Source organism: Rhinichthys klamathensis, unplaced genomic scaffold (assembly GCF_029890125.1).
Source record: "Rhinichthys klamathensis goyatoka isolate OS25496 unplaced genomic scaffold, OSU_Roscu_1.1 h1tg000391l_1, whole genome shotgun sequence".
NCBI lineage: Eukaryota > Metazoa > Chordata > Actinopteri > Cypriniformes > Leuciscidae > Rhinichthys > Rhinichthys klamathensis.
In genome coordinates, this window is record NW_026606894.1 from 3022400 (window position 1) to 3041950 (window position 19551).

At 37.6% G+C, this 19551-nt stretch overlaps 1 protein-coding gene across 10 annotated transcripts in view; it reads right to left on the reverse strand.

Annotated features, from left to right (window-relative positions):
• kifc3 (kinesin family member C3) overlaps positions 1-19551 on the reverse strand; it is a 50748-nt gene that overhangs the window by 22349 nt on the left and 8848 nt on the right. For 5 of the 10 annotated variants that reach the window (XM_056234289.1, XM_056234284.1, XM_056234283.1 and 2 more), the window contains exons 2-4: positions 7657-7774; positions 4886-5028; positions 1081-1288 (exon numbers count right to left, since the gene is read on the reverse strand). In XM_056234289.1, coding sequence (XP_056090264.1) covers positions 1081-1288; positions 4886-5028; positions 7657-7738 — 433 coding nt within the window. In that variant the 5' untranslated portion in view covers positions 7739-7774. Of the gene's footprint in view, positions 1-1080; positions 1289-4885; positions 5029-7010; positions 7158-7656; positions 7775-10407; positions 10525-14624; positions 14760-19551 lie in introns of those variants that run through there. The other 5 variants (XM_056234288.1, XM_056234287.1, XM_056234292.1 and 2 more) reach the window with 5 other exon arrangements.

Genomic DNA, 19551 nt, shown 5'->3' on the forward strand with positions numbered 1-19551 from the left:
AAAACTACAGAATCACTTCGTACATGTCTCAAATCAACTCATTCTTCCAGAACACTAGCAAAGGTTGACAGCCAACAAACACACTTTGTCACCCACAAAACAATGACCTAAAAAACACTAACAACAGGAAACTTTATACAATGTTTTCCTCTGTAAATGCCTTCTTTCTTCTACCTCTCTACTGTTTAGAAATCACTGCAATATATGTTACTAGAATGAATTAGACATGATGCAGTAGCCTATGCTTCAATACTTTATATATTTTATGTTTTTGGAGTAATTCCAAAGTACAAAAATTTGTATACACACCATCCACTGATTCAGATACAATAAGAATCAGCTGTGGTTGGTCCAAATGTCCAATTGTTTTTATACCATTTAATTTTTAGATTTGAAATATATTTCATTACAATATTACTGTAAATGTGGCAAAATGCTGTCTTATTCAGTTTTGTATAATGTTATTGTTTTGAACTTAAGTTGAACAGTTTTGAAAACAGTATGTAAGCATGTGCAAATTGACCTGTAGGTACACAGAGTTTTGGTGGTTGTTGTGTCGAAGTGAGAAAAGAATTAATGTAATTTGAAAGATGTAGTCATTGAATGCATATTGTGCCAAAGCAATGATAAATGATCTACAGTTTAGCTCACATATACTTCTGTTGTGCTCACTGTGAAGAGTTTTGAAAAAGTGACCTAAGTATTGAGAAATGTGTCCTAGCGACTGTAAAAAACTGTAACATTTAAACTAATAATTTGATACAATGCAGTTATTGTGTACATTATTTCCCCCCCATTGTACTTATTTATAAAATACCTTCATGTAATTACAGCTGTACTTAAATCTATAATTCCACTGTAGACCCTTCTCTTACCCCTTAACCCACTCAAATCAAACCGGTCCCTAAACGTACCCGTATCCCACCTCAATAGCAGCAAGTGCTTTGCAATACAACAAGAACACAATAATAAGAACACTGTACCTAACAATATTTTTTGATGCAAGTACATAGTTAAATACACCTGATATAAAGTGTGACCAATTCATGATGTGTGTAATTATAGTTTCACATTTCTCACCTGTAGGGGACACAGCTTGGTTGAGCTGGACGCCGTTCAGTCTGAGCTGCTCTTGAGGTTCTTGGTTAAAGGATGAATGTTCCTCGTAATGGTGGTTGTCGTGGTTGAGCTGATGGTCGTGTGTCTGCAGTCGCTGTAGCAGGAGTTGTTTCGCTGCGTCTTCGTTGCGCAAGCGTGCCTGGAACTCACAAACTCTCTCTTGCAGCGTCTGCACAAACACACAAGAAATCTGTGTAAATTCAATCATGAATGCCAGCTGTACGACCTGAACCACACACAAACTAAAGACAAGCAGGAAGGACATTTAAACAGTGGGAGGATTTTCTAAAATGAAAATGAAACAACCAGGTTACTGAGAAAGTGCTTTTCAGGTTCTTCAAGTGTCATTTACACAACATACTCATGTCATCCCAAACACATATGACTTTATTCCATGGAAAACAAATTTTTTTTTAATAATGTCAATACAAGTTTAGACTTAAAAAAAAATTGGTCACTGTATGTTTGTTGTAACAAAAAGCAGCCAGGACATTTGCAAAAATCTCTCATCATGTATTCAAAAGAAAATATTTTGAAATGACATGAGTAAAAAAGACAAAATTAAAAAATTCCTTTAACTTCACAAGACAGCTTAATGAGCAAGTGACTATTTCTTCTGGCACTCAACTACCTCGGATACAGTTTTCAGGAACTCAAGACGACTACAAAACCTCTAGTAGAGAGATTTAAGCAAACAAGGAGAACTATGAACATTAGAGACTTTACAGCAGTACAGTGTTTTGTAAAGATGACGTCAGAGCGAGGCAAGTAGCACACAGCTAAGCACAAAGAAAGAATCAGAGGGAATTACGTAGGCAGACGTCCAGGAACAGGACAAAGTAACCTTCTGTGCAGGTGAAATGGAGAGAAGGCAGTGCAGAGACACACAAATAAAGACCGAGGGGGAAGAAAGGAGCAGAAAAGCATGAAAACAAAAAGATCAGTGATGTGATGGATGACAGATGACACACAAAAGAACAAAATCACTCAACTCAAACTTCGCAGGAAAAAATGTGCACATACCAACTCTTTGAGATGATGCTATTTTTGAAGATTTGAAAATCTGATGTCTTAAAATCCTGTATTTTAGTGATTGGTTAGGCTGGAATTCCCACTACTGACTCATTGTACCTCTACAGGTAACACTGCCTGGTCAACACAGATAGATCTAGAGAAGCACATACAAAGCTATCCCACGTCTAAACTATTGTTTGTATTGAGAAGAGCCGTCAATGCATTGAAAAGCAGTGGCCTGGACAAACCATACGTGTGATCTCCAGCCAATCGGATCTCTTCTGTGCTGATGGTATGTTGAAAAGACTGGAAACCCAAGCACACTCAAATCTCTATTACTCTAGATTGTTCTTTTCAGAGAAGCTTTACCCACCCCTGGAGATCAAAGAGAGGAGGACTGTGCTCCTAATGTATCATTAACCTACGGTGGATCGTGTTATGTAACTCCAGATGAGCTACTAGAGTCATATCTATCAACCAGGGGTAAATGCGCAAGTTACAACTTAGCTTTGATGTAAAAGGGCACAAAGGTACTAAATATTTTTGCGGTGCACTATTCAATTTGTTGAAACGCAACTATGTATAATCTAAATATTTCCGGAAGCCTCCGATAAGGAGAAATGGTTGGAATAAAACAGAAGATCGACAGACTTCAATCCTTTAGACATACATGATCATGTTGACATTTACACTCATCTACATTTTAAGAGCGAGAACATTATGTAAATAAATTACTTTGTTAGTAGCTCTTCAACAAAACCCCTTCCCTAAAGAGCACACCGCTTTGTGCATCGGTCCGTGTTGTGCGTGTCAAATAATAAATATATTTAATTTCTTATGTTTTTTCAGTATCAGTATCCTTATTAATTTCAAATACAGTTTCAGAATGTTATTACATATATGTTGTATCATGTTCTTCATGAAAGTAGTACTGTATTTCAATGGCAACATATTTTTACTGTTAGTTATGTGAGGCAAAAGTTAGAATCAAGGATAAATTAAAATTCATGGCATTTCAACAAATTCTGCTCACATATTTGAAGGGAGCTATTGGAACATTAAAAGGTAAACGTCATATGTGACTAAACATTACTTCATGAAGAGCTTACGACCTACTAACTATGTTCTGCCTTAAAAACAAATGGTGCAACCAAATAAAGTAGAGAGTTAGTTATAAAACTGGCTAGTTACCTCTAGCGTGGACTTTACTTTTCAATTTAAGTAAGAACTTACAAACGGCTTGAGCAACCATACGCAGGATATCAGAGAAGTGGGGATGGACTTATTTGCCTTCATAATATTCTTATAAATCTTTCCATTTAAAGCTCAAAAACTGAAGAGGTGTTTTAGATCTGAAACAGTCTAAGAAACAATGAATGTGCAAATAGCAGCCCTAATCTAATCTAATCAACTAAATGAAATGGGATTTGCCTGCAGATGTTGCCCTGAGGGAATCTCACACCGAAATAAACCCGAGCCCGTGGTCGTTTACAGACAGTTTGAGCAACCAGCTGCGCAGAGAAGCCCTAAAGCGGATAACATTGTTTAAACACAGAACACAAAGGCAGCGCTGCCTGTTAGCGGTGACCTATGAAACCTGTAAAATCAATTACGCAAAGATCACACAGATATAGAACAGACCGGTCACACAGAAACCAGCTCCTGAATGTAGTAATCTGGTGAAGATGATTCAATCACAACACACAACCACAGAAACAGATGGTTGAGAATTTAATGCATATTTTTAATGCATTTTTTATGTTTTGAAAGAAGATTTTTCTGCTCATCAAGGCTGCATTTGTTTGATCAAAAATAGAGTATTTTAAAGTGTAATTTATTCCCGAGATGCAAAGCTGAATTTTCAGCATCATTACTCCAGTGTCACATGATCCTTCAGAAATCATTCTAATATGCTGATTTGCTGCTCAAGAAACATGATTATTATCAATGTTGAAAACAGTTGTGCTGCCTAGTATTTTTGTGGATGAATTTTTTCCCCCAGAAAGAACAGAATTTATTTGAAAAAGGAAATCTTTTGTAATATTATGTCTTTACTGACACATTTGAATAAATTAATGAATCCTTGCTGAATAAAAGTATCAATTTCTTTAAAAATTACCCCAAACGGTAGTGTAAATGGTCTAGAACACAGAATCTAGAGATTGCCCGACCGTTGCTATTCAGGCTTAGCCTGGGAAAACCCAGACAACTTCCGGCAAATTTAGATTTGCTCTGAAAGTTAGTCTGGCAAAGAGCTCATTCAAGCCCATTTCCAATCCGTCGAAATCGAGGCACCAATCAGAAACATTGGGGCGGGCTTTACACGATGACGACAGCGCTGGGATTTTGAAGCAGATTTTAGCCTACATTACAAAGATGGATGCCGCCGTCGAACATCACTCGTTCGAATCAGCTATCGCGTCTGTTTTAAGCCATTTGAACGTTTCCTTTTTGTTAAAAACCGAGCAAAGAACAACACTCTGAGATGTTTCTCCGCCGCTCTGCATACGTCATCTCCTTCATCGCTCTGATTGGGTTTAGGTCTATCCGCGACGGCCGTTGGTGACGCCCCTCTGGAAATGATTTGTCTATGACGCTTTGCCAGACCATAACTCAGTTACAACTGAGAATGAAAATTTTTAGCCAAGTAAGTGTGCTGATCCTTTAGAACTGACAAAAGTCCCAGAATGCCTAGTATGAACAATCATAACGGTTGTGCTTGTCTTCGCAAATAACACTCGCAGGGTCGTACCTGTATCAGCAACTGCTGCTGTTCTGAGGTTGCCGTTTCAGCGAGGTCAGAGGTCAAACAGTGGCGTTGAAGGACAGAATTGGGTAACGAGAGGAAGGAGCTCTCCTCCTCACCATCACTCATCAGGATATCCAGGGAACTCGCTGAAGAAAACACACAAACAACAAAAACAGTAAATATGGTTATTATTACGACAAAAGTAAAGTGGTAACATTTTACGGTAACACTATTTTACAGTTTTTGTTACATACCAAAGCAATAACATTAAATTATGCATAATTACATGCAACTAACCCTAACCCTATAGTAAATACATGTTGTTAATTAATATTACTCGGTACTTAAATATATAATTATTACACTGTAATAATGTAACAAAAATAAACAGTAACCCACTTTACATTAAGGTTCCATTTGTTAATATTAGTTAACTACATTAGTTAACATGAACTATCAATGAAAAATACTTCTAAAGCATTTATTAATCTTAATTAAAATGTTAATTTCAACATTTTCTAACATTATTAAAATCAAAAGTTGCATCGGTTAATATTATTTAATGGACCCGAGCAAACAAACCAGTATTTTTATGAACTAATGTTAACAAATTAACTGTAACAATTAACTAACTGTAACAAATTATTGCTCATTGTTGGCTAATGTTAATGCATTAACTAATGTTTACTAATGGGGCCTTATTGTAAAGTGTTACCAGTAAATATTGTTATTATTATTAAATTATATAATTATACATTTCGGGAAGAAATGGACCCAAAAGCACCATGAAAGTAGCCCAGATCAGGGATATTATTGTTAGCTAAAGCTAAAACTATAAAAAATATTTGTGATAAATTAATAAAGCTGAAATAAATTTAAATATAATTATTAGATGAAAAACTTAGATGAGAAATAAACTCAAAAGAATGATTCGTTTACTGATTAGACAGCTACTTCTCATGAACACACCAAGGGGATCCAGAAGCAAATGTCAAGATCTTCATATAATAACAGCTTCAATTTCCATCTATTCCTCACATAAACCCATCGTATGATTCAGAAGATTAGGAATATAGAGTCTTGTGCAGTGGCGCCTACAGCTGTACGGTTGTACACACTTAAGCATGAGCGCTCCGATTGACCTGAGAAATGTTTTTTCCAGCAAATATTTCAGCAGTTATTACACATGTCCCGTCTTTCTGTTGACTGAACCAGTGAAGCCAATTATTTGTGAACTAACCATTCTTTTGAGTCATTTCTTTTCAGGAAGTGAATTGGACAAACGGGTTTGCAAAATGGTCTGAATCAATTTGTATTTGTTCAGACTGCGCTCTCTGTGAATCATCTGAAGTGGTTTCTCAGTCAGAAAAAAAAAAAAAAAACAGTATCGAGAACACGAAGTAGATATTCATCTACAAACAATGTAAACAAAAGGCTACTTTGTGAGAGGTAACTGAGAAAATCCTGCTACTGCGGTGTCATCTGAATAAGCGGCCATTTACAGTGTTTGTGTCTGTCCATGTTGTTTTCATGTGAACAGATGTTTGATCATTTTATTGCTTTTTGTCATTTCCGTTTTAAAATGTGTTTAGAGACAAACTTCTCGCTGATAGTTTGGTCTGAAGAGTCTCATCTCTTCTAGAACTGCAAAGTAGTTACATAAATGCTAGAATTTATAATTTTATCTCAGAGTTGAATTATTAACACGAGGAATGAGCATATATTGAACTTTTTTAGTTGCAATTTTTTCTTCTTGCAGACGTCACCTGGTCTTGTGGACAACTTTTATGATATTTTTTATTGTGCTTTTGGCTTCCTTTTTGAAGCTTCAGAGCTTTAGTCCTCCTCAGTCAATAACTACATCAAATCATAAAAAACAAGTTAACAATTTCTCTGTTTGTGTTACTTGAAAGAAATAGAAATCAGGTTTGGAACAACTGGACAGTGAGTAAATGAGGACCGGGTGAAGTAATCCTTCAAGATAAACATGCATTGAAAACATTATCAATCAATCTGGAAAAGGTCTCATTGTGACAGCAACTCATGATAAGATAACAACCTGCTGCGAGTGATGCATTAACCTGGAATTCAATGTGGCCATGAACCATACCAAAAAACAACAATTTACCGTTTTGTTTGCCAAACACCTCTCGTTTACACTCACACCGATGAGACATGCAGCCTCTCGCTGGTACGGTTTGCGATGACACAGCAGTAGAGCCGCTTTCGTGGAAGAGTGTCAGACTGAATGCAAATCTGTCACTGCATCACTGCAAAAACCAGCTGCCAGCACTCAGCCCCGACATTTCCCCGTTTTTCCTCTTTGTTTGCTTCCCTTTTTAGTCCTTTTTGGTCTTTGTTTCTCACACAATTGCTGTGCCTGTTGTTATATTGTCCCATGCAGCAACAGAGCGCATTAGCACACGTACATATTTTTCTCGCACACACAATAGTCCCAGTGTTCAAGCCCTCCTCTCGTCTTTAAGGAGATTTACCCTTCTGTACCTGGACAGAGCGCATGTTGTTCTGCATTCGGTCCGAATCCGTCTGTCTCTGTTGCTCCCTGTCAGCGGGCAAGACCACATCCCTCTAGCTCTCCTCGATGACTGAGCCAGAGAGTGCTCTCTCTCTCTCTCACACACACACACACACGCCTGCACTGTATCTCTCTCTTCTACTCTCTATCCCCACTACATACATTCAAACATTCAAACTATCCTCGGGAAAAATGTTGCCAAACCGGTTTTTAAGTCCACCCATGTGACAGTGCTTACCATCCAATGACAGGTCTTTGTTCCAGAGCTCCTGCAGGCAGGGTGTGTGGCTGACGTCCCAGGTCTTTCGTGTGCTGTACATGACCGCAGGGCCGAGCAGACCACTCCGCTGGACCGGCTGTAAAGCCAGACAAAATCCAATAAATAAATACCCAAGTAATGAACATTTAGGGCTTTTCACACTGCACTTAACCCCGGGCTATCTTCGTTCTAAACACCGCTTTTAACCCCGGGTAAAGGACCGTTTCACACTTGTAATTTAGAAGCGGGGTTGTGAAACCCTGCTCAGGAGCAGGTTGAGCACTGCTTTTGCTGTGTTAACCCCGCATTGCAGTGGCAAACTTGTACAGGGTGTTAGTAGGCCTATGTTACAGCTAGACACTTAGCAACAGACAATCAATCGCGTGCCTTATATTTACATGCTTTGGAGTGTCACGGAAACACTGCGCCTTGTAAATAAACAGTAAATTCAGTGAATGATTGGAAAAATGTCAAATGCTGACAAAGTTTTATAACTGGAGTGAAGAAGAGACCGTATCATTCTTACCTTTATACTATTCAGGATAAACTTGATAGTAAAGTCGGCTACATGTAATATAAGAATGTGACATATGTAAACATATCGCAAGTGGTCCAGACAGTAACTAGGGTCTAGATATGTAGGAACGGCAGCTTATGAATACCCAGGATTTATTGTTAACCCCAGGTAAATTATTATCAGTGTGAAACGTTAGCAAGGATCCCTTTTACCTGGGGTTTACAATGCCCCAGGGTTAACTATTTCAAGTATGGAAAGCCCTTTTGTGCCATTAATAATAACATTTTACATAGACATTTTACAAAATAAATGTAATTATTATTTGTGCAAACCACTGCTATATCGGCCTAAAAAAAAATAAAAAAAAAAATAGAGTTGCATTTGACATTTAAATTACAGTTTTAACAAACTAATAAACTTATATGGGTAGTCATTCATAAACAAAGCTGGTAAGAAATAGGTAAGATTCTGCACTCAAAATACCATGGCATAGCTTATTAACTATTTGCATCTATTTGATTTTATTTAAATAATCATCATTTCAAAATGCATGTATTCAAATTGCTTAGAATCCACATAAAAAACATTTCAGTTAAACATTATGAATCAATTAGTTAAAATTTGTGAGATTGAAACAAATTGGATTGATCCATTATAATATATATTAAAATGGTTATTGTGTTTTTTAAAATCATTCCGTTTATTACTTAGTTCTATTACAATAATATTACTAGTTTCTTACTGGTTTCATTTATGTACTGTATGACTGAGCAAATATGTATCACATTAAATTTATTAGTTTATGTTAAAAACTGTGAAACCCAAATTGATGGAAATTTTATATGCAATTAAAATGCATAAATAATAAACTTAGGTCTACATTTTTTTTTTTTTTAGTAAACCGTAAATCAATCTCTCTATACTTTTCCCCTCTTTTGGAAAGTCATAGAAATGCTATCGTGGACTTTTCCTTTTGCTATTGAAGAAAATGGGATGGGAACACACAAATTATAATTTTATATAATTTCACTCAAGAAGTTTAACTTCTGCTTTGAGAAGTTGAACCCTGGAAAAGTGAAAAGGGACCAGAACTCGTTCAATTGAACAATCCTTAGGGCCATAAACACAATTGGTGTTATTACAAATGAGATTAGAGCGCACAGACTACAGGTCACACTGAGAGAAGAGGATTACGGTCCTTGCAGACAGACAGACAACAAAAGGACACCCAATGAGTTAATAACTGACCATCAATAACGTCTTCTACAAACAGACCCCATCTGCCCACAAAAAAAGGCGATGACAGCATTTACTAGTACTAATCTCTTTATTCCAGTTGGAGGCAAAAGTTTTTGGTCACTAAGATGTTTTTTCAAAGCAATTAATTTTTTCAGCAAGGATGCATTAAATTGATTCAAGTGACAATGAAGACCTTTAAAATACTACAAAATATTTTCATTTCAAACAAATGCTGTTCTTCTGAATTTTCTATTAAAAAAAATCCAGAAAATAAATGATCACGATCACAATCCCCCAGAATGAAGGATCACGTGACGCTAAAGACTGGAGTAATGATGCTGAAAATTCAGCTTTGCATTACAGGAATAAAGTGCACACACTAAAATATAATCAAATAGAAAGAAGTCATTTTAAATTGTAATCATTTATAACAATATTACCATTTTTTACTGCATTTATGATTAAATAAATGCAGCCTTGGTGAGCAGAAGAGACTTATTTCAAAAACATTAAAAAAGCGCATACAGTACATCACAATTGCCTTTTTTAAATCTTAAAAGCATGAGATTGGGTGCGTGTATGGGGTGATTAATTATCATAAAAAAAAAGAATAAAAAAAAAAACACCTTTCAAATTTGTGATGAAATAACCTAGGCATTACCCATTTCAGCACTGCAGCATGAATAAAAAAAGCCTTTAATAGGATAATCATCAATCTCTCCAAATATTCAGCCTGAGTATGTGCTAAACAGAAAACCTCTGTCATAGTACAGGGGTCACTGGCTGATTTAACATGTCTGGGCCTAAAAAAAAGGTCAGAGTTGTATTTAAATACTGAATAGCAGAATAAGCTGTCAGTCCCAACAACACACGCTAGTCACGCTGAAACTAATCCTCTAGAGCACAGAAAACACTTCGAAGACTACATAGCTTCTATTCACGCTGGTCTCTCACTGACTTCAACACACACACACCTGCTGTACCATGAATCCAGTTTTCCTGCAGTCCTGAGGATGCACAGGCTGATCCCGCTCCAGCCGGCCCTTGTTAATGAGAGATCCCATCCAACACAACATCTTTATCCTCTCCAGTCACAACAAACAAACAGCTCTTAACCGCTCCACATCTTCAGAATGATGCTCATGTTGTTAGAAAGAAAAGAATCTGTTTACTAACAGGTTAGTGAAGACGTCGTGCGTCAAGGCAGCTTGGATCAAGTTCATTTTACCCATAATCCTTTAAGCTGACAGCAAATGACCTCTTTCCATCGTGATGGCAGGGCAGACATTTTTGGACTGATTCAAGTCCAATCCCTGCACTAGCGTCACTTTCCCCTGATATTTTGGAAAACATCTGCACAGTTCCAGCAGATTTGCTCATGCTCACACAGAGGACAAAAACTACCTTTCAAAAGTTTGGGGTTGGAAAGATTTTTGATAGAAGTCTTCGGCTCATCAAGACTGCATTTATGTGGTCAAAATTACAGAAAATACTGTAATATTGTGAGAAATTGTTTAGTATTGGAATACATTTTAAAATGTAATTTATTCCTGTTATGCAAAGCTCAATAAAGGGGCAAGAATAAACCTGGTGTCCATGATTCCAGTCCTTTTCGACAACAGCACTTGAATGCGACGAGCTCGTAATAACAAGCAGTAGGACATTTCCAACAGCATATGAATGCAACATAAACATCACTGCTAAAATAGCTCAGAAAAGTTAACACTGAGAAAAGCTCTAGAAGCATTTGTTTTTCATTCAAACACATGTAAAAGTGCTCGACACCAAAGTTAGTCCTTACTCCACCTGAGAAGAAACCTAAGTGCTGAAATGTGCTTTTAGGGATAGAAAACACACTCTTAATGGTCTCTCTAATTCTGGAATTAAGAAACATGTCCTCATTACGGTGTTTTGGCCACCAGAGGGAGCCGTACACAGACCTCTTGATTCTGATGCGAGTCACTCTTTACCAATTATTGGATACATTTTTCAGGGGTGCAGAGACAGATGATGATCTGTCATGTACTAACAGACATAGACACTAATTATCCAACAGAATTCACAGTAAACAACAAAACACCACAACATTTCAATTATCCCAGAGCACTTTCCCTCTCCTTCTCTCTCTTCCCTTAAGGTCAATTTACACTCCGTCATTGGTAAATCAACACTCAGGCCCTTCTGATGTTTCATGGTGGTCTCCTGGGACGATCTCACACAGACTGCTCTAATGAAACGACGGATCTGCCTCAGTCCCCTGATGAAACCGCACACCACACATATTCATTTCATCCAGTACAGATGGGCATTTCACGAGCTCTTGAGAAACACCGAGTTGAAAACGACTGTTTAGCTGAGGAAGAGCGCATTCCCATCACACTGACATGGTTTTCATCTTCAGCAGCATACTTACACACAGCGGAGTGTGTGAATCTCATTAACCTACTTCTGTTTCTCTCTCTCCCCCGTGCTTCATCTTCTATTTTAGTTCTGCTACCCACATTCACAGAAAAAAAATCATGCACAAACCCGCTAGTGAAGAGAAACTGCTCTTAAAACAGCATTCAAAACATCTGAACGCATGTGTTCAAGACAGAGACCTTTAAACACCTCAAAACAATATACGTTTAAAGTAGGAGATTCATACTATATGACCTTGAGAAGTGATTTCAAACCAAGTTCCAACTAGTTTTAGTTGGATAACGATAAAGTCCTTCCAGACACAACACAGCGTTTTTGATTAGTTAATGAACAAACATCTATGTAAGGGAAAATAATAGGCTAATGTATAGGATAATATATCATGTAGGTGACGGGTGTACTATGACATTTTTGCACATCATGCTTTGGGGTCTTTGAGACCCTAAACATCAAGAATGTAAAGTCAACTGCAACAGAACAGGACAAATATTATTTTATATTTGAAATGCACAGTAGACCTTTTAAAAAGGTTCAAGCCATTTTGGGGATTAATAAAAAGCTTTAATTGCTAAATTACAATTAAAATCTGAGAAGTGTGTTGATGCATTATAGGCTGGTGTGTGTGTGTGTATACACTCACCGGCCACTTTATTAGGTACACCTGTCCAACTGCTCGTTAACACTTAATTTCTAAGCAGCCAATCACATGGCGGCAACTCAGTGCATTTAGGCATGTAGACATGGTCAAGACAATCTCCTGCAGTTCAAACCGAGCATCAGTATGGGGAAGAAAGGTGATTTGAGTGACTTTGAACGTGGCATGATTGTTGGTGCCAGAAGGGCTGGTCTGAGTATTTCAGAAACTGCTAATCTACTGGGATTTTCACGCACAACCATCTCTAGGGTTTACAGAGAATGGTCCGAAAAAGAAAAAACATCCAGTATGCGGCAGTCCTGTGGGCGGAAATGCCTTGTTGATGGCAGAGGTCAGAGGAGAATGGCCAGACTGGTTTGAGCTGATAGAAGGGCAACAGTGACTGAAATAACCACTCGTTACAACCGAGGTATGCAGCAAAGCATTTGTGAAGCCACAACACGCACAACCTTGAGGCGGATGGGCTACAACAGCAGAAGACTCCACCGGGTACCACTCATCTCCACTACAAATAGGAAAAAGAGGCTACAATTTGCAAGAGCTCACCAAAATTGAACAGTTGAAGACTGGAAAAATGTTGCCTGGTCTGATGAGTCTCGATTTCTGTTGAGACATTCAGATGTTAGAGTCAGAATTTGGCGTAAACAGAATGAGAACATGGAACCATCATGCCTTGTTACCACTGTGCAGGCTGGTGGTGGTGGTGTAATGGTGTGGGGGATGTTTTCCTGGCACACTTTAGGCCCCTTAGTGCCAATTGGGCATCGTTTAAATGCCACGGCCTACCTGAGCATTGTTTCTGACCATGTCCATCCCTTTATGGCCACCATGTACCCATCCTCTGATGGCTACTTCCACCATGTCACAAAGCTCTAATCATTTCAAATTGGTTTCTTGAACATGACAATGAGTTCACTGTACTAAAATGGCCTCCACAGTCACCAGATCTCAACCCAATAGAGCATCTTTGGGATGTGGTGGAACGGGAGATTCGCATCATGGATGTGCAGCCGACAAATCTGCGGCAACTGTGTGATGCCATCATGTCAATATGGACCAAACTCCCTGAGGAATGCTTCCAGCACCTTGTTGAATCTATGCCACGAAGAATTGAGGCAGTTCTGAAGGCAAAAGGGGGTCCAACCCGTTACTAGCATGGGGTACCTAATAAAGTGGCCGGTGAGTGTATATTATTAAAGTACACTTAAAGTTAGCAAATAAATAAACAAAAAATAAAATAAAGATGAAATAAAAAAACAAATATAAATTTAAAAAGAAAAAAATATAATAAAATAAAAATATCCTGATATATTAATAATACCCATGTCCTCAATTGCAAAAACTAGATCTAATGGATCCAAAAAGATTCATATATTTATTTTTTAAATGCATAACGTTTATTTTTAGGAAAAGGGTTATGATTGTGGTCAGTCTGTAGCATTATAGACTTAAAAAAAAATAGCTTCATACAAAACAATAGTATGCCTTCATGTTGGTAGCAATGCACATGCATGCATTCTGTTTTTTTAATCAATTAATCATTCAAATATAAAACAAAAGCTCTCATTAAAGTATCCTGTTAGTGGGCATTTCTTTACTGAAGCCTACAGCATCAGTCCTTCATCTAAGCGGATGCATGCATGTCTGTCACCAGTGAATCCTGTGGTCAACAGTCTGTCGCTGTCGGTCTGATTTCCTGTATCATTCATCCATCTGCAGTCCCCCCCTGAGTACTGTATGTCTCTCCATCTGTCTGTCTGCCTCCTGTTCCTGCATTGCTTTGTCTAAATCACTGTACAGACACAAGGACAGAGACGCAAGCACATGCAACTTCTCTGCTATGAACAGCCCATGAAACATTCATGTGAATCCAGTTATTACAGCTTCCCCATCCCCCATCATAAGAGTAACATCACCGCATCCCTCCGCTCCTGTAAATCCCTCCATAGCAAACATCTGTCTGCGCTGGTGGACACAGGGACATTAAACACCATACGCAGCGATTAGACCTCTGCATGTGTGTCATGAAAGACAATGTGTGTTAAATATTAGACAGGTAAAATATCTGTATCTTAGACATAAATATTTCTGCTTCGTCTCCATCTCTGAACTCACCTCTGTCCCTGCGGTATCCTGGTGTCGCTCATGCCTTCATCATTTTAGATTTTATTTGGAGTGTGAGCACACACTCATTTAAACACACATACACACGTCGCCGATCTCAGCTAAGCCGTCCCTCTTGCTCTCTTTGTGTCATACACACACACACACACACACGCAGCTCCTCTCTCCTCGCACACACTCTCGTACTGACACCAACGCCGTTTTTCCTGCCGCTGTTCCTTGGTAACGGTGGAATCCGAGCTGCATCACACACACACACACACACACACACACACACACACACACACACACACACACACACACCCCGCGCTTCTGCCCTCCTTCCCCTCCTATCCCACAGTTCCCTCCTCCCTCTCCATCACCAGACTGGCCACTGAAATAAATATTTTAGCATGCAAATGTAGCGTGGTGTTGCTTTTCACTGCACTAACATTTGTGTCTGCCTACTGTTTGGCACACTGAAATATTTTACATTTATTCATTAAATGTGTTCATCTTTCAGTGGATTTTAGGTATAAAGAATTGAACACCCAACCTTGGTGCTAGAGTCAGTATCAGCTGTGCTACAGGAATACATAACAAACAACAGATAAAGGAAAGAAAGGAAAAATGTGTTTAAAATGCTTAAACAAACTCCAGTTTCATTTGGTTTTGAAAAAAAATACCACTTTAAGAAGTTTTATTTAGTCAATTATGAAGTAAAAAAAATAACGTTTGCCTTACTCCTTGAGCATATGTGTGTATACACAACATTCAAAGATTTTTATTTTATAAATATCATTAATTAATATTAGTTCATAAATATCATTCAGATTTTGGGAAGTTGCAACACATGACAATGTACAATCTGAAGTTCTGAACTAAATTTCCTTCTTATTAAATGGTCAAATTATCTAATATTTTAAGAGACATATTGACCTTGACAGTCATGAGGGTCACAAAGACATAATTTCCCATTTTATGTTTTCTGCTTGTTGGATGAACCACATGCCTTTATATTATTTTATTTTTATTACATTAATATTGTCGATAATTGTCTTGACAAGGTATTTTTCTAGAAAAAGTAGTAAAAGATTGAAACAAACTACTTAAAGTCTTCTTTTCATGAAGCCTTCATTATGATCAGTTATCAGTATAAAGTGATTAGTAGCATCAGCCTGATATTTCTGGCTATTAAGCCCCACCAAAAAATGTGAAATATGAACTATGAAGAAATATGATCATAGAAGAGTTCAACTTACTATAAAGCTGAATAAATTATAAGAATGTTCATAATAACACAATAATATCTTTCTGAATATTTTTGCATTACTTCCAAAAAATCATGTTCTATGCATCAAATTCAAAGCACTAATAACAAAAAATAAATAAATAAACAAACATACTTGTCTTTAAGCTGGTCACAGGAAATTGCTCACTCATTTGTGTGGTGTATTAATTGACGGGTCTCTCAGCAACTACACTGACACCATTCTTCTGCTCCCGTGAGACCAAACTCTGAGGCACTACTAGGTAACTGGGTTACAAACGCAAACTTGAGCTGGTACATAGCGAATGTGAATAGAATAGAGGAATATGAATAACTAGCTGATAAACACTGCAAGAGCGGTTGCTCTTCAGAGCACAAATCGGTTTATGGTCAAGTCAGCATTACGAAACCATTTCCAAAGGATAGCAAAAGCCATCCATTCAAAGCATACTAAAATGTTGTCAGCTGTCTGTAGGAAGAATGTGTGCGTTAAAAGTTTACTAATTAATGTCTGAAAAAGTGCAGTGTCAGCTCAGGATTTTTCCCAGGCATTGACACAAGCCCTGTTAATGATAATCCAATACTGCCATTCTGATCACTGGCTGTGGGCACGTCAAACAAAACACCCTGAAACTCATTGCAAAAGTGAGTACTGAGCACTTAAAGGGATAGTATGAATTTCTTTCTTCTGCTGAAAGAATATGAGTAACCAAACAGCTGATGGGCCACATTGACATTAAAAAATACTATGGAAGTCAATGGGCCCCATGAACTGTTTGGTTACTGACATTGTTCAAAATATCTTCTTTTGTGTTTAACAGAAGAAAGAAATTCATTCAGGTTTGGAACAACTTGAGTGTGAGTGAAAGACTGGTGAACTATCCCTTTAAAGTACTGATAGTTGAGCTACATCTGGTTTCCCAACAAAAAATCTCTCATTAACTTTAATGATTATGACAATACTGCAAAAGTGATGTCCCAGAATACCATTATGGCCTGAAACATTCTCTATAAAAGTAGCTTGGCCAACACATTGAAAATGTTCAGTCTTGCTGTGCTTTACACCACAAGCGATAGATCCTGTCAAATTCAGTATCTATGACAATGTTTTTCTGACATCTAGTCATAAACACTTGCTGAGCAAGATTCTCTTCAAACAGATACTGATGCAAGACAAAGCTTTCCATTAAGCTCTCAGTTTATGGTAATGAGAGCGTCATTTGTGGCAATGTTTAGATTGCAAAACGCACAAGGGCTGCCAAAATGGCTGAAAAACAAAATTCATATTTTATCCTTAAATATTAATATTCAAATTATATTTAAATTTAAAAGGCATAATTTCAGTTAGGTGGAGAGAAGCTTTTGGCTTGTCTCCTGAGGGCACTAGTCGGCGCAATGAGGAAAATATTAATGCACCGCATTAAATTGTTTATGAAAGCAATGAGATTACATAACTGTCTGTACAAAAAAAGAGCATAACTTTTAAAATAACGTTTATAAATCAAATATAATTTTGTAAATTGTATAAACAATTATGAACAAAACAGCATCATGTATTTATACATAGTTTAATACAAAGAGCCGAAGCACAGATCACACAGAGTTTTAGCGTATAAAAACATGAGATGCAGTGGAATGGAAAAAACCCCAAAAAGTCTCGAGTCTTCTTACATCTGTTACATTCTCATCGTATCTCGTGCGCCACGAATAAGGCTGTCTGAAGCACACCTACAATTCGAATGCACCGATTTTGCTTTCAAATGTGGATTTTTATTTTAAATAAGATGAATATTTCAATTAATTAATCAATTAATTTGACAGCCCTGAAACGTACTGTACGTCTTATGAAATGTGGAACTGACCTAGTTGCTTTTACCTACATAGACCAAGGAATATCCATGGAACCTTTCCATTGCACAAATGTTTTTTTATAGTGGAAAAGGGTTCTTTACATTCTTAAAAATAAAGGCTCCAAATTGTTTTCCGTTTGTTTGTTTTTTGCAGCAATGCCAAACAAGAACCATTTGGGCTCCCGAAAAAACCTTTTGAAGGGTTAGTTCACCCAAAAATGAAAATTCTGTCAGTAATTACTCGCCCTCATGTTGTTCCAACCCCGTAAGACTTTCGTTCATCTTCGGAACACGAATTAACATATTTTTGGTTAAATCTGAGAGCTGGATCACTCCTCCATAGGCTTCTTAAGGGATCGAAACTGGCCGGCCCAAAAGTTATGAAAGACATCGTTAAAATAGTCCGAGTGACTACAGTGGCTCAATCTTTAGTTTATCAAGCGACGAGAATACTTTTTGTGCGCAAAAAACAAACAAAAATAACGACTTTATTCAACTATTCATTTCCTTCTCTGTGGGCCTTGAGATTTCACGTAGTGATATTGCGCAAAGCTTCTGTGTTGTACGTCACACGTAGGCTCACTATTGGCCGACGCTGGTCATGTGTGTGATGCGTGTGACGTACAACCTAGAAGCTTTGTGCAATATCACTACGTGAAATCTCAAGGCCCACAGCGAAGGAAATGAATAGTTGAATAAAGTCATTTTTAGTTAAGTCAAGTTATTTTTGTTTGTTTTTTGCGCACAGAAGTATTCTCGTCGCTTGATAAACTTAAGGTTGAGCCACTGTAGTCACTCTGACTATTTTAACGATGTCTTTCATAACTTTTGGGCCGGCCAGTTTCGATCCCTTAAGAAGCCTATGGAGGAGTGATCCAGCTCTCAGATTTAATCAAAAATATCGTAATTTGTGTTCCGAAGATGAACGAAAGTCTTACGGGGTTGGAACAACATGAGGGCGAGTAATTACTGACAGAATTTTCATTTTTGGGTGAACTAACCCTTTAAGTGCACAGTTTTTAAAAGAACCATATTTCTTTTTAAAAAAAAATGTCAAAACCATAAGAACCCTTTTTTCCACTAAAAACATCTTGTGCAATGGAAAGGTTCCATGGATGGTAAAGGTTCTTCATGAAACCATCTATTGGCGAGGGGAGCACTGCAACCAATGAAGGATTTTTCCTAGAATTGATGGTACTTGTGGAATAAGCGTTCAGTAAAACCAATTCCAGCTAGGAGAGATTTCTGCTGATCCAACAAGGGAAAGCAAAGAACATTGAGGGAAGAGAACAGTAGATTGAGTGCATTACGTATGAATTAAATTACGATTAAAGAGGACAGGGAGCTCTACGATTAACCCACTGCTTACATAACCACTCAGGATTTTATCTGCTAAAACGGGACAACAAAGAACATTAGAAACGGGACAGCAGAGGGACAGGATGATAATAATCATTCCAGGTACAAGAAAATCCCCCATGTACACTGCAAAAAAACATACTGATATTTACAAGCCATTCACATTCTGAATTACTCTAGAAGCAGCTGATCGCACAAAACTACTAAAAAGCAATTGGATAAGGGATGAGGCGTTTTGAAACACATCCAGTTGGCTAAAATAGCTCTAGACATACTGAAATAACATTCAAGCTCAGCTTAAACCTTGAACCATCAAAGAATCTGATGTTTTACCTAATCAATAATACAACACTCATAAATAATGAGAAGAATTCAATGAATAAATAAGCACCTTTTGGATTAAATGGAGATTTTCCATGGCAGATCAGTCAAAAACAACAATAACCTTAAATAAGCTTGA